This window comes from Macaca thibetana, chromosome 15 (genome assembly GCF_024542745.1).
Source record: "Macaca thibetana thibetana isolate TM-01 chromosome 15, ASM2454274v1, whole genome shotgun sequence".
NCBI classification, from domain to species: Eukaryota; Metazoa; Chordata; class Mammalia; order Primates; family Cercopithecidae; genus Macaca; species Macaca thibetana.
In genome coordinates, this window is record NC_065592.1 from 104,527,831 (window position 1) to 104,555,287 (window position 27,457).

Here is a 27,457-nt window from a genome sequence, read left to right on the forward strand (position 1 = left end):
AAGAAAAATAAGATCAAAGCACAAATATTTTATTTCAAACCAATATTTTTAATGAAAATTTCCCTGTTTTCTGATTTTACTTATGTTGAATGCCAATAAGAAATACATAAAGAACTCTGAGCATTTATATAGAGCTTTCAGTTTCTGTCTGTTTAATTTGATGTTCTGCTTATTCAATTATACTATATGTGTTTCTCAGAGTTACCCAGTCCATACATATTTGAAGAGACAATTTGGTGTAGAATTGTTAGTGTCCAGGCTCTTCCAAGCAAGATCTTCCAAAGGGATATCTCAAAAATATTCCTTAGAGTTGAAGTGGCAATGTTATATAGCCTAACAATTTTCATACTATTAAAAGCTTATAATAGCTGATCATTAAAATGCAGGTTACAGATTTTATATAAACACTACACATTTTACAGAGATTTTTAAATCAGGTTATAATAATTAAAAAAAAAAAAAAGCGTTTGCTATAGCCCCAAATCAGCTCTTATGAGTAACATCTATCAAGTTGGTAATGAACATTTACTGAAGGCTTTATTTTAAGAAATTAAACATAAAGTTTTAAACATAAAGATGGACTCTAAGATATGATAAGGTAATTTCAATAAGATTATATCAAATCATACTTCAAGATGATTAAAAATATTACAGTACTACCCAAGTTATTAAAGAATAAGAATAGTATAATGTACTCTTCACATTACTGTCTTTGTTAATTGTTTTTCTAACAGCAAATGAAAGAGCTCAAATTTTGCTAAGTCAAGCATTCCATTTACAGTACAGTTCTTTTTAAAATATGCTTGATAACAAAGTGTTAAATACTGAATGTCTTACTTCTTTGTTATAAAGAAAAGAATGGGCAAGCATGAGATTTATGTAAGATCATTTGTACGCAAAAAGAAACTGCAGTAGATGCTTGTTTCTCTTAACCCTTATGTATCAATAGTTTGGCAAAATTCTGTTGAAATTTCTTGTCATAAAATGTCAGTGGACTTACCACTTGAGAATAGATATTTGCTTGTATATATAATACTACCATTATTAATAGAGTTCAAGTATTCCAAATGTAAGGATTTTTGAATCTTATATTAAATGGACATTACCAATTACTAATTATTACATTCCAAAGTTCCCAAGCTGAACACTCATTCTGCTCAAAACACAACGAAATGTTGCAGGTTGCATTTCCCAGTATTTCACCGGGTTGTTGAATAAACTTATTGCACTGTATAAAGATTTCTTCATCTTTGGCACTGTTGGACAGAAGTCATTTACTCCCACTCTTGCAATCGAATTAGAATGAAGGAAGATTATCTGTTGTAGTAGGAAAAAAGAAAGGATTAAAAATACCCAGTAAATGTAAATGGAAGATACTCTGTAGTCACCATTTGTTTATGGGTTTATTCCTCTGTTTATTTTACATCGGCTTGAATGTATTTCCAGGTAAAGTAGATGTACTCACTTATGCATGTTAAATACCTATTATAACAACTCAAACTCATATGTTGTACACAAAAGTGTTGGGGAAGGACTCCTGCCAAGGCCTAGAGCATGCCCAGCTAATTTTTTCATTTTTAGTAGAGATGAGGTTTCATCATGTTGGCCAGACTGGTCTTGAACTTCTGACCTCAAGTGATCCGCCTTCCTTGGCTTCCCAAAATGCTGGGATTACAGGCATGAACCACTGTGCCTGGCTCTGCCTGGTCACATGGGTCACTGTCTCTGTCTCACTCCAGATAGATCAATAGATAGTAGATAGATACATACATACATACATACATGCATGCATACATACATAATGTTTACTTATATATAATACATATATACATATTTTTAAATATACATATATATGTGTATATATATGGTTACTTCAGTGCCATATTTACAATAATGAATTTAAAACATTAGAAATGATCAGAAGAATGAAATTTAATGCTGCAAGAATTAGGCTCACAATATGATTGTGAAGAATTATTAGCTGGCATTTTCTGTGACCAAAGGAGAATTTTTGTAAGTTGTTTTATAGAAAGATCTATCAACATCTTAAATGCATAATTGTAATATAGCATCAGCAGTTGAAATCAATCTTATGTACACCAGTGGACAAGTCACAATTTTATAGGCCGTGTACATGTCTTTTTAAGTTAAATTCTTACTCAAAAAGTGTCGTAAATAGAGGAACTTTCCTTCGTTCCCTTTAACAGCCCTTCTAATTCCTTCTTTGGCCTTTTTTGGTAACAGTGAGATTTCTGGGAAATAAAAGCAATCTACTTCACTGACAGCATTTTGGTATGCTGAAGAGCAGAAGCCTTTTGCTGGCCAAAGTGGGATATCTTCCCTGGCTGTTGTTACCTGTAGATTCTGCCTTGATGTATTAGTAAGACTGATACAAGCCCAATCATGAAAATTCTAGGCATTGCTAAAACATTTAAGTTTGGTGTTCAGTCCCCCAGCTGCTCAATATCAGTGCAAGGTATAGTTTACCATAGTACTGATCTCACTGGGAACGAAAACCTGCTGGACATCAGTGTGTTTACTTTGTGGGCATTCACTGAAGTGTATGCTTATGACTTGTGTTCTTCTGTTTGTGTTATCATTCTATTCATTTAATTAATGCTAGCAAGAGTATAGGTAGATTTAAGAGAGACCAGAAGCTGGAAGCAGAGTTGTGGAGCAAATGAAGCAGAAATGACATCAGGGATGGGGCAGCTTAAGAGAGGATAGACTCAAGTTGTAGTCACCAGCTAAACAGACATCCAAATGCAGCATTTGGAAAAGTCAAAGCAAAAGTTGTCACCTTGAAATTGGCACCTGCCTATATTGCATCCATTTTGATGGTTTGTATCTCAAAGGAGTACAGTGAACGAAACTTGTTTAAAGATACATTGGAAAGAAATAGAGAAGAGGCAAAGTGGCTTGATGCCCAGTTTTGTTCTCAAGCTCCTTTGAAGGTGGAAACTTTTGTTCTTGGGAAGATTTAAATCTTTATTAGATTCTCCGAGAAATCTGTGACCCCTCCCAGCCAGTTAAGAGTTGTCAAATTGGAAGGAAAAGATTTCTAATAATGAATAACAACAAACGACAAAATAGGAACTCATGATGCTCCAGATGGTGACTTTAAATTGGTTATATACTGTATTCTGGTTGGAATGTTTTTTAAAAACATATACATGTCTATCCTGGCACCAGACTGAAAGCGAAAATACTGGGAGCCTAATCCTCGTGCTGTGCCTTGAGAAATGTTTCCAGATCAAAAGAACATGTGACCCTACTCCCTGTCCTCCTGACTAGTCCTGCCTCTGCAGAGCCACCCCTGCCCTAAAATCTGAAATTAACTGTGCCGGTGGTTTTGCCACAATGTCCTGAGCAGTTTCAACAGGAGAAACCAAAAGACAGAAATGGATCCTGAGCTTTCTTGTGACGCCGACGTAGAAACCATTCTCCTAAAGCTCTCCTACTTCTTAAAACACCTCATGCAACCTGGAGAGTCATTATGTTTGAATCACCCTTGCTGCTTACTTGGTCTTTGCTTGAGGTATGCTAAAGTGTGTTATAAAAACTAAAGAAAATACTGATACCTACTGAACACAAGTAGAATGTTTTACCTGGAGGTATTTCAACTCTGGTAATCCTGAAGGGATTTTTTTTAGTTTATTGTTTTCCAAATGTATTTCTCTCACACGTGGTATGTTAGCAAGACTCCCATTTTCGATATCTGTGATTTTGTTGTTTCCTAGGCCCAGCCTAAAAATGATATAAAATGCATCAAGTCTTACATAGATAGTTCAAACTAGTTAGAATATAAGCCAGTCCTATTTATATATATGTTCAGACAAAGATATTTCACGACTTTATTTAATAACGTATTTTCAGTATGTAACAACCATCTCCCAGTTTTGTTAGAAAATTCTTTAACCTAAATTTAACAAAAGGGAAATTTGAAAAGTCATTTTCTTCTTTTCACTTGATTTGCCGCTATCAGCAGAGTTGGTAATAATGTTGGTTCTTTTTTTTTTTTTTTTTTTTTTTTTTTGAGACGGAGTCTCGCTCTGTTGCCCGGGGAGTACAGTGGCACGATCTCGGCTCACTGCAAGCTCTGCCTCCTGGGTTCAAACGATTCTCCTGCCTCAGCCTCCCGAGTAGCTGGGATTACAGGCACCCTCCACCATGCCTGGCTAATTTTTGTTTTACCATGTTGGCCAGGCTGGTCTCGAACTCTTGACCTTGTGATCCACCCGCCTTAGCCTCCTGAAGTGCTGGGATTACAGGCGTGAGCCACCTCACCCAGCCAATGGTGGTTCTTTCTAGTTTTCCCTTCACACTCTCCAGTTCCAGCAGCAGTGGGCTAAACAGACAGTGATCTCTACCAGGGTCCCTGTGCACATTCTCCAGGAGGTATCATTCTAAGTTAAAATTTTGGGAATTTTTACCTTTGTAGTTCTTTGTATCGTTTAAAATCCTCAAGTTCCACTGTTGAAATTTTATTGTAATCTAAATGAAGCTCCAATAAAGTTGGTGGTAAGCCTAATAAGAAGAGAAAGATATATGTTAAGTCAAGTATAACCAAGCCCCATTGTCTATTTGTTTACTTTTCAAGTTGCAGATTATGGATTTAGGCAACTTTTTAGGTACTTGCTCTTTTTTTTTTTTTGAGACTGAGTTTCACTCTTGTTGCCCAGGATGGATTGCAGTGCTGCAATATCGGCTTACTGCAACCTCCATCTCCCGGGTTCAAGCAGTTCTTCTGCCTCAGCCTCCTGAGTAGCTGGGATTACAGGTACGCACCACCATAACTGGCTAATTTTTTGTATTTCTTAGTAGAGATGGGGTTTCACCATGTTGGCCAGGCTGGTTTCGAACCCCTGACCTCAGGTGATCCACCCGCCTTGGCCTCCCAAAGTGCTGGGATTACAGGCTTGAGCCACCACACCCGGCCTGATACTTAGTATTTATTAACTTCTTATTATGGTAAAATTGTAACCATTCATAAAAATAGAAACTAGTATTATGAACCACCATGCTCAGCTTCAACAGTTATCTCCATTTTTCCTATCTTGTTTCATCTCCTTTATTAATTATTTATTGACTTGTTTATCTGTTTTTATTTTGCCACATTTCTTTTGCTGGAGTATTTAAAGTCAAATCTTATACATAATGTCATTTCATCTATAAAATCTTCAACTGGATGTCTGTAACTGATAAGGTCATCTTGTTTTTTTTTTTTTCTTTGACATAACCACCCTGTTAATATCACATCTAACAAAATTAATAAATTTTTTACTGTCATTTAATATAGTAAAGTTTCCCCAGTTGTCTCAAATATGTCATTTTACAGTTGATTTGTTCAAGTTAGGATTAAATGAAGTTTACAGAATACATTTGTTTCTTATCGCTCTTGAAATCTCTCTTAATGTACAACATACTCCCTCCTTTTTTCTCCCTCTTCTGTTGATTTATTTCTATATTATTAATTTGTTTGAGACACTCCTTTTGTGGATTTGGCTGACAGCTTCCATGTAATATCATTTATCAGAATCCTTTAACTTCTTCCTGTGCCCTGGTAGTCAGATCCAGAGATGCATTCAGATAGAAGTAAATCAGCCTTTCACCTGAAGGTCTTAGCATTCATGCACAATTTTTGCCTAGATCCATTCTCTCATTAGGAATTGGAAAATGGTGACTTCCTGATGTCATTCTTTATGGATTAGCTGGAACTCTTCTCTAAAGAATTTTCTTTCATTAATTATTTGGTTACTTTGTAAGATTATTTTTACAGAAAAGGCAGCAAAACTTGATTGTTTCAAGTAATGAATTCATGCAATGCCCGGAGGTGACCAGTTAAGGTTTTTTGTATGTTTTTTTTTGTTGTTTGTTTTTTTAAACACGATTATAAACATGGATTTTTACTCTGTTTGATATGTTCAGGTCATTGCAGTATTTATTCTTCCTTTTCTTTTCTTTTTTCTTTTTCTTCTTTTTTTTTTTTTTTTTTGTGGCAGGGTCTCACTCCGTCACCCAGGCTGGAGTGTAGTAGCACAGTCTTAGCTCACTGCAACCTCCGCCTCCCAGGTTCAACTGATTCTCTTGCCTCAGCCTCCCAAGTAGCTGGGACTACAGGCGTGCACCACCATACCCAGCTAATTTTTGCATTTTTAGTAGAGATGGGGTTTCATCATGTTGGCCAGACTGGTCTTGAACTCCTGATCTCAAGTGATATGCCTGCCTTGGCCTCCCAAAATGCTGAGATTACAGGCATGAACCACTGTGCCTGGCTCTGTTCTTTCAATTAGCAGTAGTTTTCTGTAAACTAAGTGTATCTGTAGTACCCCCGCACATGGCAGGTGCCCAGTGAATAAAATTACTCCTTCTCTTCTCACGGGGGCATATCCTGACCCCCACTCTCCCCAGATGAACTAAAGCTGGAGTAAAAGGGACTGACCAGAAGGTTCCGTCAAACCTGATTTTGTTAGTCCTATATACAAAGTATTATTTGTTAACCCAAGTATCTGGTTAGCTAGCTGGAAAATGCTTTCCTCCTTTCAACTCTTGATGAAATATTTCCTTTCTATATTAGCAATAAAGACTGATGAAGATAATTGAAACATCCTTATGAATAGCAATAATGGTCTTCATGACTGAATTTATTTTGATAACAGAATCTACTTTGAATTTTAAAATAAACTAGGGAGCAGAAAAATAATTCTTCTAAACTGAGAAGGTTCTAATTTCTTGAATTGTGATTAATTGAGCTTAATTGTATTTATGGAATGATTATATGGACCCTCCAGTATGTAAATAAAAGTTCTGTCCTCAAAGACATTATATTCTAATTGAGCGGATCCATCATACATACAAAAATCACGGAAAAATAGCTGATGCAATGTGCCAGCCTGTTCTAGAATAGGTTGTACAAAGTCAGAAGGGAGAAATCTCTGGGAGAGGACTTGTAGAAGTTGAGGGAACTGTTGTGTCCCTTAGGAAATGAGGAAGGTGGGTAACCAGAGAGAAGAGTGAAGTGTAGCCTCTAGGGTAATCGAGCAGAGGTGTGAATTTGGCAGAAACTCAGTAACTGCTGACAAATGTTAGCACACTTTTGTACTGGAATTTCTATTCCCACCCTGTCTTCACACAGGTCTCCTTCTTCCCCACACAGTATCATTATGCAGTAGAACTTCCTGAACGAATAGGAAAGAAGACATTTTCTTCCTGTCCACATGATAACTTGTTGGGTCTGGTGAGGACCCTCAGGATATCTACATCCTTTCATCTTGCCACAGAGGGTAATATTGACTGGATTATGCCACGCAGGCAGTCAGCTTTCACAGGTTAGTGAATTCTGAATGTCAAAGGGATTTGAAGGAATAGTTATTTAAGTTGAGAGATTTGATTCCAATTTAAATTTCTAAAGATTCCTTTTGGCTTTGAAAGAATCTTGAAAACTTCATGAGAAAGTTAAACCTTTACTTTTCAGATACACTTTGAAATATAAAGAGAATTTTATAGTGTAGCAAAGTCTTCTGGTGTGAACATAAAGAATGGCCAGGCCGGGCACGGTGGCTCAAGCCTGTAATCCCAGCACTTTGGGAGGCCAAGGTGGCAGATTACAAGGTCAGGAGATTGAGACCATCCTGGCCAACATGGTGAAACCACGTCTCTACTAAAAATACAGAAATATGGCCGGGCGCGGTGGCTCAAGCCTGTAATCCCAGCACTTTGGGAGGCCGAGACGGGCGGATCACGAGGTCAGGAGATCGAGACCATCCTGGCTAACACGGTGAAACCCCGTCTCTACTAAAAAAATACAAAAAACTAGCCGGGCGAGGTGGTGGGCGCCTGTAGTCCCAGCTACTTGGGAGGCTGAGGCAGGAGAATGGCGTAAACCCGGGAGGCGGAGCTTGCAGTGAGCTGAGATCTGGCCACTGCACTCCAGCCTGGGTGACAGAGCGAGACTCCATCTCAAAAAAAAAAAAAAAAAAGAATGGTCATGCCAGGAGATGCGGCCTGGAACAGCAGCTCCCTCCTCCAGCCCTGTAGGCTGCCCTCCTCACGTCCCTCTCCCTTCTTCTTTTCCTTGTCTTCACTCTCCTTTACTGGATGTCAGCTTCCAGCATATGAAAGGGATTTTATGTGTTTAACTTATTGGATAGCATTTGCATTTTTTGTTGTTTTTCTAAAATGGGAAGGTAAATGTAACATTTTTGGTTTCTTGTAGAAAAACATCCACCTCCTTTAAAGCTAGACTAAGATGGTTTTTTGGATTTGTATAGTTCTGAATTAAACTGTTGTGTTCCTGGATAGAAAAATTATCTTTCCTCTTTTACTTTAGATGATCTTTAGGTGACCTCTTTTACTTAAGATGATCTTTAGGTCTCGATTAATAATAACAGCTTTACTATGTCTTTTAAATTCTCTATGTATGTTTGTTTTATTGATCTTCTGGGTCAGCTGAGTAGATTAGAGGGAGTCGTGATGAAGTTGCTGCTTTAACTCATGGATACTGAAAGAGAGTTGTTGGAAAGTAAAAATATGTTGTTAATCGTAGGGGTTATTTTTGACCCAGTTAGTCATCAAAGCAAAGAGAGTGTGTGCCCTTGTTGGGAATAAGGAAAGCAAGACTTTGAGCAAGAGTTCCAAGAAAGGCAATCCTATGCAGCTAATCATCAGACAGGGAGCTTGGAAGTAATGGGTTAGAACACTGGCCATCTGGCAGACTTAAGGAACATTCTACTTGAGGTGCTAGCCTTGGGTCACACAAAGCCATGATAAAGAGCACAGTGCTCATCTTGGTAATGATTATGTCATAGGTGGTCACTTCCTATCTGCTAGATGTTGTCCCCAAACCTTTCTGTGTATTGTTCTATTAATCTTCACGGTATACCTGGGAAGAAGCTGGATGCCATTCCTGCCAGAGCCAGGGGCTGCCCAGTCTGGCCTCATAGGCTTCACCTCAAATTGCGGCTAAATGCCTGGGGACAGGGGCTCTTGCCCCATCTATCTTTCTCTGCTTTCTTCTGTATAGATTTCCCACCTCTAACAGGTACTTCACAGAATGACAGGTATAAATGAGTAAATGTCAGGAAAGAGAAGGAAAATTAAACATTCATTGCTTCTTAGTGTTTATTCTTAGTGGAGTAAAAAAAAATTATGGCTTAATTCTGTCAGGAAAAAAAAGCACTACATATGGCATTTTATGTGTGTGTAGACTACATTGACCAGATTTACTGGTGCAAGGATTTCTAGTTGCAGTGTATACTGTACAGTTTCCAATATTAGATTTAATCGTTACTGAAAGGTGACAACTTTAAAATACCATATCTTAGATAAAGTAAATACAAACCTTTAGGAACTGAGGTCAGTTTTGCTTCTGCAATTCTGATATGGAACACCGTCACCCCTTCAAATGCCCCTGGCTCTATCCCATTATTATCAAGAGGATTTGCACTCATTTCTGTCGGAGGAGAATGACATGACTTAGCACACATAGGTTGTACATAAAGGAAACTCGCAGTGCAGAGAGACACATCCCAAGAATGAATATCCCAAGAAGCGTGACCTTCGTCTAGGCTCATTCTCACTCAGTATATCTGCTTCTGTCTATCTACTGTCCTTTCTGTCAGCAACAGAAAAATACTGCTTTGTATTATGTAAACTGGAATATATGAGAAGTTCACTATTACTCACTTTGAATTACCAAATCAGTGACATTTTCACTCTCCTCCAACCATGAGCACAATTAAGGTTTTTTTATTATAATAGTGCATCAAAAAAGATCGTCCTTCATATAATCCAAAATGCTTACATTTTTCTGTGTACATTTTTGTGTCTTAAACTTTTTAAAATTGTAAGTCAATTATAAATTATTGTTTTGTTAGCAGAAATATAACTTTGAAGAAATGCCAGTAAGTGAGGCCAGGCACTTGGTTGAATTAAATGAATAAATGAATTAGTATTATTGGTTATGAATTTTGAATGGATATTATAGGGAGATGGCATGGTTATATGATGGGTGTTAGAAATAAAATCAGGTAGAGTTGTAAATATAAGACAAAAAATTCCTCACATCGATAATCTTAAAGCAGATAACCAAATGTTAGGTGCACATTCTAAATAATATCCGAACTAATTTTGTATATTATATTTGAGTAGCTTATGCAATACATTAAAAATACTACCTTTAAATTAAATAAGAATAATTTATATTTTATTAATTAGGGTCTGGTCAGAGACAGAAACCACGCTAAGTCTTTCAAAGGAGGTTCTTTTTTTTTTAAATGGAGTTTCACTCTGTCACCCAGGCTAGAGTGCAGTGGCACAATCTCGGCTCACTGCAACCTCCGCCTCCTGGGTTCAAGCAATTCTCCTGCCTCAGCCTCCCAAGTAGCTGAGATTACAGGCACCCATCACCATGCCTGGCTAATTTTTGTATTTTTAGTAGAGACGGGGTTTTACCATGTTGGCCACGCTAGTCTCAAACTCCTGACCTCAGGTGATCCGCCCGCCTTGGCCTCCCAAAGTGCTGGGATTACAGGCGTGAGCCACCAAGCCTGGCCTCAAAGGAGGTTCTTGAGGGAAAGAGAGACAGTATTACAAAGGTCATATTTTCTTTAAGTGCTAAAAATTTTGTTGGACATTTTAATTGATTTATAAATGGCTTATCTAGGCAAAGATTATTATATTTAAACATTAATTTTGGAAATTATTCTTAATAGTGGCGATAAAGTGTTCTACATCTGTTTGTTATAATTTCAAGATGTCCCATTCATTTGAAAAACTTACCTAAAACATGTAAAGCATTCATTCCTTTGAATGTGTCCTTTTGTATTTTCTTAACTTTATTTTCATGAATTCTGAGTTCTGCTAATGATTTGGGAAGATTAAGTGGTATTTCACTTAGTTGATTGTGGGACAAATATAGCCTTCGCAACTTCTTTGTGGTTAGAAAGGCTTTTGGGTGAATCTTTGTTAGCTTGTTGTTGTTCAGGATCAGACCCTTGATCAAGCATAGAAAGTTACACAATATTAGGAAGTGGATTTAATTTACCAGTATTCTACAGTGATTAGCCAATCATGGAAATCAGTATAATTTATATCATTGGTGTACTAGATCACCCATGTAAAAAATTTCCCAGCCCAATCTAAGCTTTAAAAAAATTTTTACTAATGAGTTAGAAAAGTGCAGAGCTTTAATAATTAATGTTGTGCCATTGGTTTAGATAGAAGTGCATCTTTTAAACCTTTGAATAGATAATACATTCGTATGGTTAAGGCTTCAGCCTCTACTCAGCCTCCTATTTCCCTTCAGGGAAGTGACCAACGATACTATCTTTATCTTATCTTAAAATCTGTTTACTCTACAAAACTATGTTTAGTGCACACCAAATATACTTTTGCATGATTTTGTCTACTTTGAAAACCTCACTTCTTTCATATTTACTGATGTTTACCATTTCTCCCAGAACAGAGACCTGAAAGGAAAAAACTCCTACAAAGTACCCTCAGCATTCTGGCATATTTTACATATTGGGGAGATAGTAATGGATCCTGAGAAATGACTCAATCTCTGATCAGTTTTTTGGATATTTCTCAGGGCAATAAGACAGCATCCTCCAGAGGGGGTCTAGTAACTCCAGAGAGTAAAAAGAGCTCGTACCAGTGTGAGTGTGCTCTCTGCTACCAAGTCCTTTGCAACATGTCCAAGGGTGCGTGGCTGCTTGGGTGACCAACCATCTCAGTCTGCCCAGATCATGAGGTTATGGGATGTGGGAATTTCAGAACCAAAACTGGGAATGTCCTAGGCAAACTGGGACATGTTGGTAACACTGATAACGATTTGCATTGCAAAATGAACATAGCTCAGTTCTTTACTCATTGCCAGATTATTCAGAGAGAATTTTCTATGTTTACCAAGATTGATGACAGGTCACTGAGCGTCTTCAGGACCTTTCTGTCCCTCTTTACCAATCCAGGTCATCTGATTTTCTCAAGGAGCAGCTCTAGATTCATTCATTTTATGATTTTGTTCTCAAATTCATTTCACAAAAATCTCCCTTTGTTTCCAGACTGGAAAAATATGCCTCACTGGTATTACTCACGTTGTTGTTGTTTTTCCATGGCAGAAATACACATTTTGGTTGCTCAGTAAACTCCTTTTATCTGCACGTTTCCTCATCTCACTCTTGGCCCTTTGTGCTTTCCTTTTCTCACCCTCCGGAAATTCCAGATAGATCACTATTGCTAAAAGTTTCACCAAGAAAGGATAAGCCTAGGAGAAGAGGTGAAACTACATTTTGTTACCAACTGGTAAAATATCCTCGTTTCTGAGTGTGTGATGCCAACTGAAAGTATCTTCTCTTTTCCTTTGGTTACACTGAAAAATGAGGCGAGGGGAATTTAACAACTTGGTGGATCATCGAGATGGTTTGTGAATCCTCTCTTGACTCCATGAGGTAAATTTAGCTGGAATTATTACTCTCCTTTTAGTGAAGAGGAAATGCATAAAGTGAAGAAAGGTGACTTGCCTATGCCATCCAACAAGTGAGGGTTAGAGAGGCCCCACCACAAAGTGAACCTGTGCGTCAGTGAGATCCAAGTCTAGTGCATTGGGCTTTTGTTAGTTTGTTTTTCCTGATTAAAACATGCAGTTGTTGGAACTGTGTAAAAGGAAGGAAAAGTAATACACAACTGTGTAAGAGGTTTTGCGCAGGACTAGTAAGAGCCGCGCCACACGGCGGACTGCCCTGCATGGTGAGCTGGCTAAGTGATCCAGTTAAACTGCACTCCCAGTGCCGACTTGGTGGTCACAGAGCCTCCAATTCATCATTAACAAACAGTGTAAGGACAGAAGATGAGAAGAACCTAGCCATTCAGTAGTAGGACAGTGATTCATGCCACATGTGTCTGATAATGGCTGGAAGTGAGCTGGGAGGGCTGTGAGTGTGTTCAGTGATTTTGCTCTGACTGTATCATTCTTTGTGTAAGAACCCGAGTGCCAAATAAGCAGCTAAAACATAACACAGAGAATTTGTAGAATGTCTAAAATATAGTTTGAGTCTCTTAAAAGACATATATAAGGTGATACTATAATTATATAAATGTTTTGTAATTATATGGTATACCCACAATTCAAATATAAAGCATTTTATTCTTTTTTTAATACTTTTATATATTTTTTAAAGTACTTTAAAAAGTGATTTACGGCCGGGCGCGGTGGCTCAAGCCTGTAATCCCAGCACTTTGAGAGGCCGAGACGGGCGGATCACGAGGTCAGGAGATCGAGACCATCCTGGCTAACACGGTGAAACCCCATCTCTACTAAAAAATACAAAAAACTAGCCGGGCGAGGTGGCGGGTGCCTGTGGTCCCAGCTACTCGGGAGGCTGAGGCAGGAGAATGGCGTAAAACCTGGGAGGCAGAGCTTGCAGTGAGCTGAGATCCGGCCACTGCACTCCAGCCTGGGCGACAGAGCCAGACTCAGTCTCAAAAAAAAAAAAAAAAAAAGTGATTTACATTAGTACACCCGGTCAGTCGGGTCAGTCTGCTAATAGTAGCTTGGCAGTAATACTACTTAACAGCTGGGGGCTTCCCCACCATTGCTCTGTACCTGACATGCATTTCTCAGAGAAAATCAAGTAGGTCTAAGAAAGATCCTGATACCTTTTAGTTTCTCATTTTCTGGTGAATAACAAGAATACATATGGGCTAAGTCCCTGGAATGCTCCTAAAATGTAATAAAATAATGATATGACAGATTTAAAACTTTCATAGCCCCAGTATTAAATATGCCATTAGTTATTATTCTTGTGGTTATCTAAGCTGCAAAGGGGTTGAAGAAGTGGTAAACACATCAACAGGCTGTATTTCCAACTTCTGATGGTAGAATAATGGCCTTGCCATTCTCCCAAAGATTCTGTGGCCTAAAGTTAGTGGGTGGACTGGGTGAATCCTCAGCAGAATCCATTGTGTCATTTCTGATTGTCTTAGTGTTTTAGTGAGACCTAACTTATAAATATACACTCTTCTAGTTGCTCTTTTATATTGATATGGAGCCTTACCAGATCTGAGCTGCCTGCACACTTTGAAAGTGAAAACAGCAGACAAGGTGCTGGCTACCTGACAGTGCAGTGTGAGAGCTGGATTTTGCAGGGAGGCTTAATGCGAGGATTGAGCATCCCTCAGTCTGCCTTAAGTATGATCAGCATACATGCCTCGATCCCAGGGTGACATGGAGGAAGGGATGGGCCAGAGGGTCCACTGCACTGACCCAGGGTGACAGGGAGGTTTGGTGACCCCTCATCTCTCAGCCACAGGAACAGAGCCAGGCCTGCATGGTAGCAAGGGGCTAGTATGGTTATGGTATTTTCTACCCTGTTCTCTTAGTTTTAGCTTACCTAGAGATGACAGACTTTAAATTTGCTTTCTCCAGCACAGCCTGAGAGTGTGGGGAAATGGCCTGGAATAGCCAGGCCTGGCTTACCGCCTCAGATGATACAGAACCAGAGCTCTTCCTCTAACACCACGCCGGAGTCAGCAGGCAGGAGCTGTGCTGAGGGGAGGTGGTGATACTTCCACAGCTGTGGCGGGGGAAATGAGGCGCTCCTCCAAACCCAATTTCAGACTAAGTCAGAAATTTTACTTGCTAAAATCTAGAAACTTCAAAATGGTTTTTTGGTTTGTTTTTGTTTTCGAGACAGGGTCTTACCGTGTCACCCAGGCTGGAGTGCAGTGGCATAGTCACAGCTCACTGCAACCTCTACCTCCCAGTTAAGACTACATGCACCACCACCATGCCAACTAATTTTATATTTTTTAAAGAGGTGGAGTCTTGTTATGTTGCCCAGGCTGATCTCGAACTCTTGGGCTCGAGTGATCCACCCGCCTCAGCCTCCCAAAGTGCTGGGATTATAGGCATGAGCCAGCCCAAAATGTTAAACGTGGAAGTAGTAATCTTTTAACTCCTAGAATATTAAAATGATACTAATATAGTAAAGAAAAAATTCTTTTCCTCTTTAAAGATCCAATAAAGAAGCCATACGTGTATATATTAATCAATCAGATATATTCTATGTGCCGCTGTTAGAGATTTGTGGTGTCTTCACACGTTTGGGTAGAGATTTCTTACACTGTTTGCTAATGATTGTTGTAAGTAATTGTTTTCTTGTTCATTTTAATGTATAGTGACTGTTACTACCTGAATAGATTGTAAGCTTATTTGAGGACCATTAAGGTCAGCCCACTGCCTTTTACATGGCTATTACTTAATAAACATCCATTGAATTAGACTATTAATTGAATGAAATCTGTAATTTTTAATTGACTAGAACCCTGTTGAATGCAGGGATTTTTGTCATTCTTTACGTACAGAAAAGTAATACTTGTTTATACTAACATAGTATAATTAATCATTACAGCAAAGATTATATAATTAATCATTATAGCAAAGAGTTTTCACTTAAATCTTTGAAAGTATGAGGATATATTCTTACATAAAGCGAAGTGAGTCCTTTAAAATCATTTTCTTTGATTTCCTTAATTTTATTGTTTTGAAGATCAACCATTCGAGTATCAAATGGAATGTTGGTTGGGACTGAGGTCAAACCTTAGAAAGAAACAAACATATTATATAGTAGAGAATCATGCTGAAGATGAGATTACTAATATGATAGAAACACATTTTTTCAAACCCATGATTATCATCAAGTTACACATGACTTAACCGTCATAACAGATGACCAAAAAAACATTGTTTTGGGGGAAGACCTCAGGACCTTTTTGAGTAACTTACTAATTTTTACAAGGTGTCTAGATTGGTATAGCTATCACCACTCATCCCCTCTAAGGTGGAATAAAAGGTGATAAATTGGAGCTGCCCTGGTGGCTGTGAGAAAGAAGGTGATCAACCACTGAGGTGCAGCTTCTGTTGATGTACCTTTGGCTGAGGAATATTAGCTTTCTTTGCAAATTTCCAGGCTGTTATAGTGCTAAATTGGAGCATATGGGTCTTGATAATTTTTCCTTCTTTCTTTTTTTTTTTTTTTTTGAGATGGAGTCTCGCTCTGTTGCCCAGGTTGGAGTGCAGTGGTGTGATCTTGGCTCACTGCAACCTCCACCTCCCAGGTTTGAGCAGTTCTCCTGTCTCAGTCTTCTGAGTAGCTGGGATTACAGGCGTGTGCCACCACGCCTGGCTAATTTTTGTATTTTTAGTATAGACGAGGTTTCACTATGTTGGTCAGGCTGGTCTCAGACTCCTGACCTCACGATCCGCCCGACTGGGCCTCCTAAAGTGCTGGGATTACAGTTGTGAGCCCCTGCGCCCGGCCGGGTCTTGATCATTTTAAGAAGCCTTAGAAAGTTGTGTTTAGAAAATAGAAAAATTAGATTTTTTTCATGTATATTACCAAAAACTTTGCCACCCATTTCCTTTAATTAATTCTTCTAATTAGTTGCAAATTCTTTGATTTCCACATGCTGATTCATACATAATTCTTTTTTTTTTTTTTTTTTCTTGAGACAATCTTGCTCTGTCGCCCTGGCTGGAGTGCAGTGGCACCATCTCAACTCACTGCAACCTCCGCCCCCTGGGTTCTAGTAATTCTCCTGTCTTAGCCTCCCGAGTAGCTAGGATGTGTACCACCATGCCTGGCTAATTGTTGTATTTTTAGTAGACACAGCGTTTTGTCATGTTGGCCAGGCTAGTCTCGAACTCCTGGACTCAAGTTATCCTCCTGCCTTGGCCTAGATGTCAGTACACTTTTGATAGAACCGTCCTCACTCCTGAAGTATAGTCATACATTTAATAGCCAAAAATTGAAGAATTGAAAATCTAGTATTTGAATATCAACATTCTATCCTACAGCTCTGTATACTTTTCCTTTCCATACTTTAAAATTGGCCAGGCGTGGTGGCTTACACCTGTAATCCCAGCACTTTGGGAGGCCAAGATGGGTGGATCACTTGAGGTCAGGAGTTGTAAGACCAGCCTGACCAACATGGTGAAACCCCGTCTCTACTAAAAATACAAAAATTAGCTGGGCCTTGTTACACATGCCTGTAGTCCCAGCTACTCGGGAGGCTGAGGCAGGAGAATCGCCTAAACCCAGGAGGCAGAGGTTGCAGCGAGCCAAGATAGTGCCATTGCACTCCAACCTGGGTGACAGAGTGAGACTCTATCTCAAAAATAATAATAATAATAAAACAGGCCGGACGCCGTGGCTCACGCCTGTAATCCCAGCACTTTCAGAGGCCGAGGCAGGCGAATCACGAGGTCAGGAGATCGAGACCATCATGGCTAACACGATGAAACCCCATCTCTACTAAAAAATACAAAAAAATTAGCCGGGCGTGGTGGCAGGCATCTATAGTCCCAGCTAGTCGGGAGGCTGAGGCAGGAGAATGGCGTGAACCTGGGAGGCGGAGCTTGCAGTGAGCGGAGATCGCACCACTGCACTCCAGCCTGGGCGACAGAGCAAGACTCTGTCTCAAAAAACAAAAGTAGTAGTAATAATAATAATAATAATAATAATAAAATAAAATTGACACTCAAGAAATTTAACTCTATATGGGAAGAAAAGGGGGTTAACTTGATAAATTAGCAAGGTAGAGGGGCAGTTCTGTTTGTTAGAATAGATTTATTTTGCCATTTTTATGAACACAGGAAATTATTTTGGTTTTAGAAAATGAAGTGGAAGTCTTATAGGAAACTGGAGGTTCTGCAGAAGGGATCCTCCTAGTAACACAGATTTTGACAAACCTACTCCTGCCCTGCCCCTGTTGAAACTGAAGTTCTGAAAAGAGTTTCATCTCCTGAGGGAGGAAGAGTGATAAGGGCCCAGACCCTTTTTATGGTCATGTTTTGGGGGAGGTAGGGTGGTTGCGGCAGCATGCTGATGGCATGTCTGACTGTCACAGATATCCTTAGGTGGATTTTGTTTACTAGAGTTTTTTCAAAGCTAAATGTTCGGGAGACTGTGTGATGGGAACACCAGATTCCTGCCATGAGGTAGGTTGGGCTTCTCAGGTCTTTGGTGACAAGTACTGGAGCAGTTTCATGCAATGTCTCATCCAAGGTCTAAATGTTGGAAGCATATGACTGCTCTGCCGTGGCACATATGGAGGCTAGCACGTGGGGGTGGTCTGCACTAAAGATAAATGTGTCCTTATTCGCCATCTTACCCAGAACCAACCCAATTTACATCTAGTGGAGTCATAGCAGATACACATATTTTTATCTGGAATTTTGACTTACAAAGTGCTTTAACATGCACCCATTCTGCAGACTGATAGCAGGTAATGTTTTTTCTTGTCTGAGATGCAGTTTAGTACAATAGTACGTTCTCGTATTCCCTGACTAACCTCTTCTCGCACCCACCATCTGTCTCAGCTTCTGCATTTCTTGTTCCTGCTGCTTTTTCCACAGTCATTCTGCATGAACAGGTTTTCTCAAACAGTACTTGAATCTTAATCTCTTTCTCATGAGAATTCCATAGGTAAAGCGTAAGACCTATTTCATTAGACTTTACTAGTAAGTCTAGCTCATATTAGTCTCCCCTTTTCCTGAATGCTTTTTGTTCGCCTCTCATTTTGTCATATAATGACAAACTTCATTAAGGTCTCTAGAGTAGATTATTATAAGCTTTAACTCTTGCCATGAATGCTATGGCAGTAGGAAGCAAGTCTAATGCTTTTCAAGACATCTGCTCATATAGACTCATGAAGTGACCCTGTTGGGCCATCAGCCCTTGAGTGGGAGTTGTGTGCCAAACCTTGACCTCCATAGTGGGGTCAGTCTCAGCTGTCCCCTCTTGGAAATAACTGAGGGCAACAACTCTTGCTATGCATTGCCATCATGTCCCCTCCCTGAACAGGGCATGGGTGTGCTCTTGAGTGCTCCTTCGTTAGAAGTATTAAAGAAAATACTCAGCAAAGAATTATAAATTTTAAAAAGACTTTATCCACTTTTTTCTTAGGCAGTTTTAAACCCACATTGTTAAAAAGCAAATAAAGCATTATCTTTAAAAGGTCTAGATTAGAGATTTCACAAGCTTTCTGTAACTCGTTTCATTGTTCTAGACACGCAGCTTATTTTGTTATCATGGGGTTTTACTCAAAAGTACAGTCTCAACCTGCTAACACCCTGAGATAGAGCTGCATGTGATGTCCATTCTCTCTGAAGGGAATTAAAATTAAATGCCTTGATTTAACTGGGGAAGAGAAGAAAATGTTCTATGTACAACATTCCCTTAGTTTTCCTCTGATTTTCTTAATTTTAAAAATAAGTTTGGATGTACTTTGAGGTTTGCTGTACTTTCCACCTGAAAACTTAAATGAAAAAAATCTTGTACAATCAGTGAGATTATTTTTGAAATTTCTGTGAAGACTTTTTCCATCCTTCAAATTGTCAGAATAGCATTATTATTCTTCAAAACAAAATTGGCTTATATTCTTACCTAAATCTGAGCAATGTACAACTCGTGAATAGCACTGACATCCAAATGGACACATTGGAAACAGATCAAATGGGAAAAAAGGGATTCTTGGCTCTCTTGTTGGAAAAAGAGAGTTGTCCTCCTCCTCCTCCTCATCATCATCATCTGTGTCTTCCATATCCTTCAGCATCATATTCTTCAATGCCATGTGTGAAGGGCTAAAGAAGGGTTTGGCAGAGCACAAACCCAGGAATAATAGGAGCACATACTCCTTCATGGTGTCTTAGTGTAGATCGGTCTAGGACTAAACAGAAATTGGATATTAAGTTTAAATGGATATAATTCCTGCATATATACATTACTCAGTTCCGGCAAGAGTGCAATGAAATTACATTTTTATCAATTGCTTAGCTAATGTGAGAGTAAATTTATAAAGATTTTTGGAAGACAATTCAGCAATGTGCATTGGGAACTCTAAAAATATCTCTGTTTTTCAGATAGTAATTTTACTTTTTGGAATGTAGTCTCAGGAAACATTTCTAAAGTGCACAAAGATGTTCATCACAGAAGTATAATAGCAGAAATATTTGAGACAATTATAATGGTTACAAGGGAATAGTAAAATAAAAGAGTATATTCCATGAAATATTTTGGAACCCACAAAATGCTTGCAAAGACATTTTAAAATATGAGATATTATCTTTTGTGAAATGAAAAAAAGCAAATATAAAAAATCCGTAAACTGTATACTTACAAACACTCAGAAACAACCAAAAACAAACCTGGCAGGAATATACCTGATTGATGATAAACTCTGGTTACTAGAACCATAGATGACTTGTGTTTTCCTTTTTCCTTTAACTTTCATAATGAGCAATGAGTATTACCTTTATAATGAAAAAGCTAATAAACATGTTAGAAACAGATTATCTTACCTAACTCTGTATTCCCAAAATCTTTCTATTGCCTTAATGTATTCAGTGTCCCTGAAGGAGGAGTGTCTTCATTGTCTCCTTAGACAACATCTGGAATTTTTCCTTAACTGATTTCTCTCCACCTTTCCCAACCTCACTCTCATAGTTGGTCACTTTTTCCACAAGTGGTATATTTTTCCTTCTAATCTGTTCCATTGTCTAATGTTTGATCCAAACTGTCTGATGTCCAGACTGTTCTTTCTTACTCGTCTTTCCACTGAGTTCTGTCTGTTTGTTTGTTTGTTTTGGTTTTGGGGGACCAGGTTGCTTTCAGCTGCGTTTTTTAAATGCACACAAAACAGAACTATACAAACAAGAACCTTCAGAGCATAGATTTATTGCCATATTTACATATCACAATTTTTAAATTGTCATCTGTGAAATGTGTATATTCTTCAAAATTTTCAAAAATTAAAAACATGGAATTATTCGAAATAGATGCATCCTAGAGATGCTTGCTGGTGAAACTGAGTCGTGGCAAGAGGGCATCCACTCACCACCACAGCAGAGGGCTCCGCAGACCCTAACAGTCAACCAGGCTACAGTCACCTAAATAGTCCACCAGGCATGCCATTGCCCGCCATTGCCCAAGTGCCAGAGAGCAGCTGAGCTGCAAAAGACTTACATAATCAGCTGGGATTGGCGCAGCCTCAGGAAGACCTACCCCTCCAAATCCCAACTGGTTACAATTTCCCAGAACCAAAAAATCAACTTCAACATCCCTCCACGGGCCTGCTTTTTCCTGGATTTAAAAATCAAGAATGAATTCATTAACTTAATTAATATCTTCATTTATATGTGGTATGTCTTTTTTAATCACCAGACAAGGGCTAGAATGTCCTACTGTCATTAGTTATTAACCTGATGATTATTTAATTCCTCATATGCTCCAAAAATCTAAATGGTGGCATGAACATTTGCCCACTGGGTAGCTGGATGGCACTGGTCAGGTATGTGTGATATTCCTATGATAATCCACACTAATGCTAGGAAAGAGATTACAGAACAGATCTGAGAATGGCAAGAGTTTTTTATATTTTAATAATCCTATCCTGATTCCCATTTCAAAACTGGCCCTAGCCTCCCATCTGTACACTACTTTGTGGAGGTGTCAATTCAGATGTTATTCTAGACTCATCCCTCATAGGAAATGAGGTGTAAAGAGCTTAAGTGACTCGCCCAAAGTCACCTACCAAATATAAATGGAGCCAGAGCTAGGGCTCATGTGTCCCAACTCCCTGTTCTGTGCTGCCTTCTGCTCCAGCTCATGTGGGGGGACTCAGTTGTTTTATCCAGAAATCTCGTGGCTTCCTGGGCATACTCTGTCATTTCTTGTTATCTAACCAGTATACAAATTCCTGTCCTGTATACATCTGTACATAAAGAAGCACCTGTGTAGCTTGGACTGGAAGGTAGAGAATAGAATGATTTGTGAGGTCAGATTTGTGCAGTACAGGGTGAGAGATTGTGCCGGCAACACAAGGTCCAGTGGCTTCTGTTGGAGAGCCCCAGGTGGAAATCACCAACTGTGGCTGACCACTGTTCTGTAGCAGGTGTGGGGTGTCCCTGCTGGCAGGCAGGTTGATGTTTCGTATTCCAGTCATTCTGGGAATCCTGTATGGGGTCCTGGTAAAGGTTACTGGGGGCTTCCTTTTCAATATCACTTTGTCCCTGACACATTGTCTCTGTTCCTTGGCTGGCTATCTGACTTTGACTCATTATGTGTTTTGACTTAGGGCTGTTGTGTGGCTCCTGACTCCTTAAGGTTTAGTGCCCAGGTTTGCCTCAACCTTCAAAATACTCATTCCCTAGAAAAGTCAGCTCTTGGTCCTTAGCTAAATCAAAGTTGGCCCCTGATTCCAGTTTATTCTGTAACATTCTTGCATTACAGCTCTGTCTTCTAGGTGTACAGCTACCCTTGACCTTGTCTGACCTTGGCAACAAGAAGCTATAGAATTATAATGTCATTTGAGGTCCTGTTTCTGGCTTTCTTTGAGGTTGCTGGAGTTATTCAGTGGGCATTTACCAAGCACGCACTGTACCCCAGGCAGTGTCACTTGTCAGAATTCTGAATCTCTTAAAGTAGAGCACACCTTCCTCCCCATCCTCTTCTCTCCCTCACTTCCCTACTCAAAAATAAAAAACCCACAACTCCTGGTCAACTACTGTCAGGTAAATATGAGATCGTAAAGTTAACACTTGAATGTCAGGTGCATTAATAGAAAAACTAAAAAATAAAATGCGTAGATTAGTAAATAGACAATGTAAACCTTATATACTGTGACTTATGGGGTAGGAATAGGGGTGTGGGGCTTTAATACTAGATGTGTGGTACCCAGAGCTTTGAAAGTAAAATTCTTCACCATGTCTGTCTACGCATAACCCTCAGTTTACTGTTTGAGACCAGTAGAACTAAAGACATTTATAAAAACATATATTCATATGAAAAAAAGATTGAAATAGAATATACAAACCTGGCAAGAGGGATAATGGGATTATAAGCAAAGCATTTTTTTCTTCCCATGCATAGTTTTTTAATTATGTTGCTTTTAAAATATTTTAAATGTCAGTCCGCCAGCAGAATTTTCTTTGCTTTATTACTACATATACTGCTGTCTTTTCCTACCACTTTTGGTAGGAGTTGGTATAATCAAAGGTTTCCCGTACACACTATTCTCACCTATCTCTAGCCAAAAGTCAAACAATAGCACCTACTTGGGAAATTGTTTTGGGGTTCACAATTTCTTGAGGCTTAATCATATTTGTTCTGGTCAATGGGAAATGAAGATTTTGATAAGGTTATTTTTTAAGTTGGTTGATCTGTTTTGTTTGTTTTTTGGGTTGTTTGTTTGAGATGAAGTCACTCTGTCGCCCAGGCTGGAGTACAGTTGCACCGTCTTGGCTCACTGCAACCTCCACATCCCAGGTTCAAGTGATCCTCCCACCTCAGCCTTCCAAGTAGCTGGGATAACAGGCATGTGCCATCATGCCTGGCTAATTTTTTGTATTTTTGTAGAGACGGGGTTTCACCATGTTGGCCAGGCAGGTCTTGAACTCCTGACCTTAAGTGATCCACCCATCTTGGCCTCCCAAAGTGTGCCACTGTGTGAGCCACTGTACCCAGCGTGATTGTTTTAGTTTAAGCATTTTTCCATAGAATCTTTGAACTATATGGACTTTATGTTCCCAGTCTGGACCGGAAAAACCTATTTAACAGATAATATATCCAAAATGCAGAAACCAAAAACTATGGAACTTAAAAAAAAAAAAAGTAAAACACCAGGAATGTGTTAGAGATCCAAAGTGGGGTGCCAAGAACACGTCGTGGTGTTCCTTGTGGCCTGGCAGTGGGAGCAAGGACTGGCCTCGGCTCCTTTGCACACCACATAATGGTTTCCCAGATGCCTTCAGCCTCGTGCCACTGTCAGAAGAGGCTTCCACAGTACTGAGTTGAGGTTCAGGATGAGGAACGGGATCACGTGTGAGGAGCAGAACTGACAGTTGAGAGGAGAAGGAGAAGGTACACAGGGCAGGGAAGGCAGGGAGTGGAACAGTAGTGGGCCTGCTTTTTTCCACATCCCCGCCTCAGGGCTGCTGACCAGCCCCCCAGTGGCATCAGGAGAAGCATTGTCTCTCCTCTTTTCTGAGACTGATAAGTTACTGCCCTTAATCAAAACTGAGGTAAAATGAAAACATGAAATGGAGACTTCTGTCTGCAAGTTTTAGGCAGTAGCATTATCTGTAGTTGTTGGGAAGCATTCCAGTTGCCGAGCAGTGGAGGCAGCCATTTTTATATAGCAGTTGGGCCCTTTCCTGGAGAGTAAGAGATGGAGACCTTTGAAACAGGAGTTCTTCCTGGTGGTGAAGGTTCCAGAACATTCTGGAACAGGGAGCATATCCATGCTGCTTGAATAACTCCAGGGAGAGGATACTGCCTCAAGGCAGCATCTTCCACAGTTGCCCATCCATGGCTGTTAGGAAAGATTATTTTATATGGAAACTCAAAAATGCCTTCTGGAAAATTCATTTCTCTCTGCTAGTTCTGTCTTCTGTTAGCCTTATACAATTAATCTAATCTTTTGCATTCTTGTATCCTGGTTGCTTGCAAAGAAAAAAGGCCAATCTTGATTCCATGAGGAATTTGTTATTTACACTCTTTACCTGAGTCTCTTGCTGGGTCTCTTCCACCACTTTGTTAGTAAGTACAAGTTAAGGATAGGTCCTAAACCTCCCCCAGTTCAGTGTGCAACTGTTTACCAATAGGAAAATAATGGAATGTCTAGGAGGGAAACCTAGATAGCAGTATTTTTTCTTATTATTCAGAAAAAATGTAGAGAATATTTTATGTCATTTAAAATGATATGACTTTTGCTTGTTTTGAGTTTATGAATGAGGTATAACCTCTGTTTTATTAGTTTTGGCAGTATTCAGATTATTCTATTTTTAAAACCTTTAAAAATATTAAATCTTCTCAGGAATACTCAATATTTCCCTGATTTAGACCAGTTTTGCCAGTGTTTTCCACTCATGGAAAGCTTTGGATTTTGGTTTCAAGTCTCTCTTAATCAGAATACTATTTGGAGTGTTCTTCCAGTGCTACTGCTGTTACTAATAAATCATAGCAGCCTAGAGCCAAGAGAGGCCTTTGAGACCTTCCCCCCACGGCCGTCTTTTACTGAGAAAAAGCTGAGGCAATGAGTGTCCAGAACTGGCTGGAGGTGGTGGAGCTGAGGGCTGGCCTCCTCACTGCTTGTTGGTTGTGCTTTTCACTAGACTGCATGTCCTCCTAAATGGATTTTAATCTCATAGTTACTTCCAGACAGTAAACAGACTTTCCTCTGGAAAAGCCTAGTTAAGGAGGTTTGGCCAAGGTCTTAAAAGAGTTCATAACATATGGACTGGAAATATAGCTTAAGAAGCACATAAGCTTTCTTTTTTCCATTTAACTGGTCTACAAACTTAGAATGGAAAGTTTGTCTAAGTGAAATGGTATTTCCTCTCAGACACTATTATTAGGTAAATAAGTCACTGTGCTTTTAAATCCCATGTTTAAAGGCCCGCTTGGCAACCTTTCCCTTGATTTAAACATGCCTATCAGTTCACAGGTACCAGTAGCAGATTTCAGTATATAAATGTGATGTAACATACTCCATATATTTCACAGAAGGAATCCAAACCAAATTCAGATATAATCAAGGCACAGCCTTGTAAGCTAACAAATGAGTTAGAAGTCCAAGCATGCATTTGGAAACTTATTCACAGTACCATTTGTTCGTGGATACTGACAAAGGTAGCACTTTCCTTAAAAAGCAGTTAATTTTACCTTAGAAGTATAACTAGCATTCTGACGAAGCATTCTGGCTGTTTTTCCTTTTATACTAATTTTTCCCTTCACTAATTTTTCCATATGTCTAGCAACCAAGCTACTGTCTTAAAAAACGAAATCTCCCTCTCCATTTTTATGATGTTTCCCACAGTGCTTCAAGACTTGTACTTGTAAAGTTAATCGTTTTTGTCTCAAACCTCAGATCAATTATCAGAATATTTGTTTTTAATTGAGTAGTTAGTTGTAACAGAAGACTATATATCCTCTGTTCTTTCCACTACTACACTATACTCCTTAATGCCAAAAAACAAACTAAAAACATCAGGATCCTTTTATGTGTGTGGGCTTGTGCTTGATTTTTCTTTCTTTTTTTATTTCTTTCTTTTAACAACTTGATTCTTGGATTTAAACAACTTTATTTTTAGGGAAATATAACCCCCTCAGGTTCTTTATGACTCAGTCCCTACACCATGTGGCCACTGTTTCTTGGGTGCCACACCTCTGAATAGATTAACATGAAAGAATGCTGTGCACTATTTAGGTTACTAGGGAGTAGAATATTGAATACATTGCTTAAATTTTTTAATCTAAAATTTAATCAGAAATTTACTTTGAGAGTGGACAAAGGAAATCTTTGAAAGTGTTAAATTCTGACTGTATATATGCTGTGAAAATTTCCTAATCTTTCATATTGAATATAGTGCTAGCTGAACTATTGCTAATAAGTATTCTTTCTTGGAATTGTATAGATTTCCATTTAAACTTTTCAGTGCCATTTCATTATAATAAGGAAGACATTTATCAAGGAAAAATATGAATATTCAAATGTATAAGTAAAAATGACATTTCAGTAATTCACACATTTTAAATACACATTCGACAATATTTTAAATATTGAAAAATATATTTACTGTTTCATTTAATATAGCTGTGATATCCCCAAACTTCATGATCATTATTGTAGCAATGTTATTTTCCTAGATAAACACACAAGATGTTTATTTAAATGACTTTTAAAATCAATCATGTTAACATTTATGATAAAGCATAATGACAGGTTTTCACTTAGCTGGAAAAAAAAGTCACATAATTATATTTAAAATAAATTATAGATAAGACATAAAACTAGAATAATTTTAGGTACAAATTTAGGTTTATATTTAAATGCTGATTTTTAAGAAATTATAGAGATAAGCTTTGGACTTTATCATATGATTTATAAGCATTTATTAATAACATTAATGTCTCCTTAGTACTGACTATAAAGTATACATTGGTACATGTAAGATAGACATGAAACATACCTGTCAGAAGAGAGTAGTCCTCCTAAAAGTAGAAGTTATCCACCATGTACTACTTATCTATAATGTAAATGTTCTCAGACACTGTGTAAGAAGAAAAGATGAGGAGGTATTACATTTAAAAGAAAAAAAACACCCTTCAACACAGTCCTGGTGTGGCTGCACCCTGGGTGATACTGGAATAAACTGCTCCCACAGATTAGTCCATGTTAGTACTGAGGAGCAAGATTAAAACTTGTTACTGCTCATGTGTTTTCCATCACTGTTTGTATCGTAGCCAAGACTTCTAGCTAAACTCTAGACGTCTACTGGAAGATTCTGAAGAAAAAAAAAAAGTTTAATAATGCATGGCAACTGGCCATTGAAAGTGCAGTCGGAGTCATTCAAGAAATACCTAGTTTTAAAAATACAAGATTCTTAAGTGAATGAATA

General features: G+C 38.7%; 2 protein-coding genes across 2 annotated transcripts in view; one reads left to right on the forward strand and one right to left on the reverse strand.

Annotated features, from left to right (window-relative positions):
- Positions 1–27,457, forward strand: part of CENPP (centromere protein P) — a 273,692-nt gene that overhangs the window by 122,226 nt on the left and 124,009 nt on the right. The gene's annotated exons all lie outside the window — the stretch shown is intronic.
- Positions 28–27,411, reverse strand: ASPN (asporin). Its single transcript, XM_050761558.1, has 8 exons — positions 27,029–27,411; positions 19,446–19,728; positions 15,486–15,598; positions 10,780–10,993; positions 9,341–9,451; positions 4,434–4,527; positions 3,609–3,747; positions 28–1,317 (listed from the first exon to the last, which is right to left on the reverse strand). The coding sequence occupies exons 2-8, from the start codon at positions 19,699–19,701 to the stop codon at positions 1,120–1,122; spliced, it is 1,125 nt and encodes a 374-aa protein (XP_050617515.1). The 5' UTR covers positions 19,702–19,728; positions 27,029–27,411; the 3' UTR covers positions 28–1,119.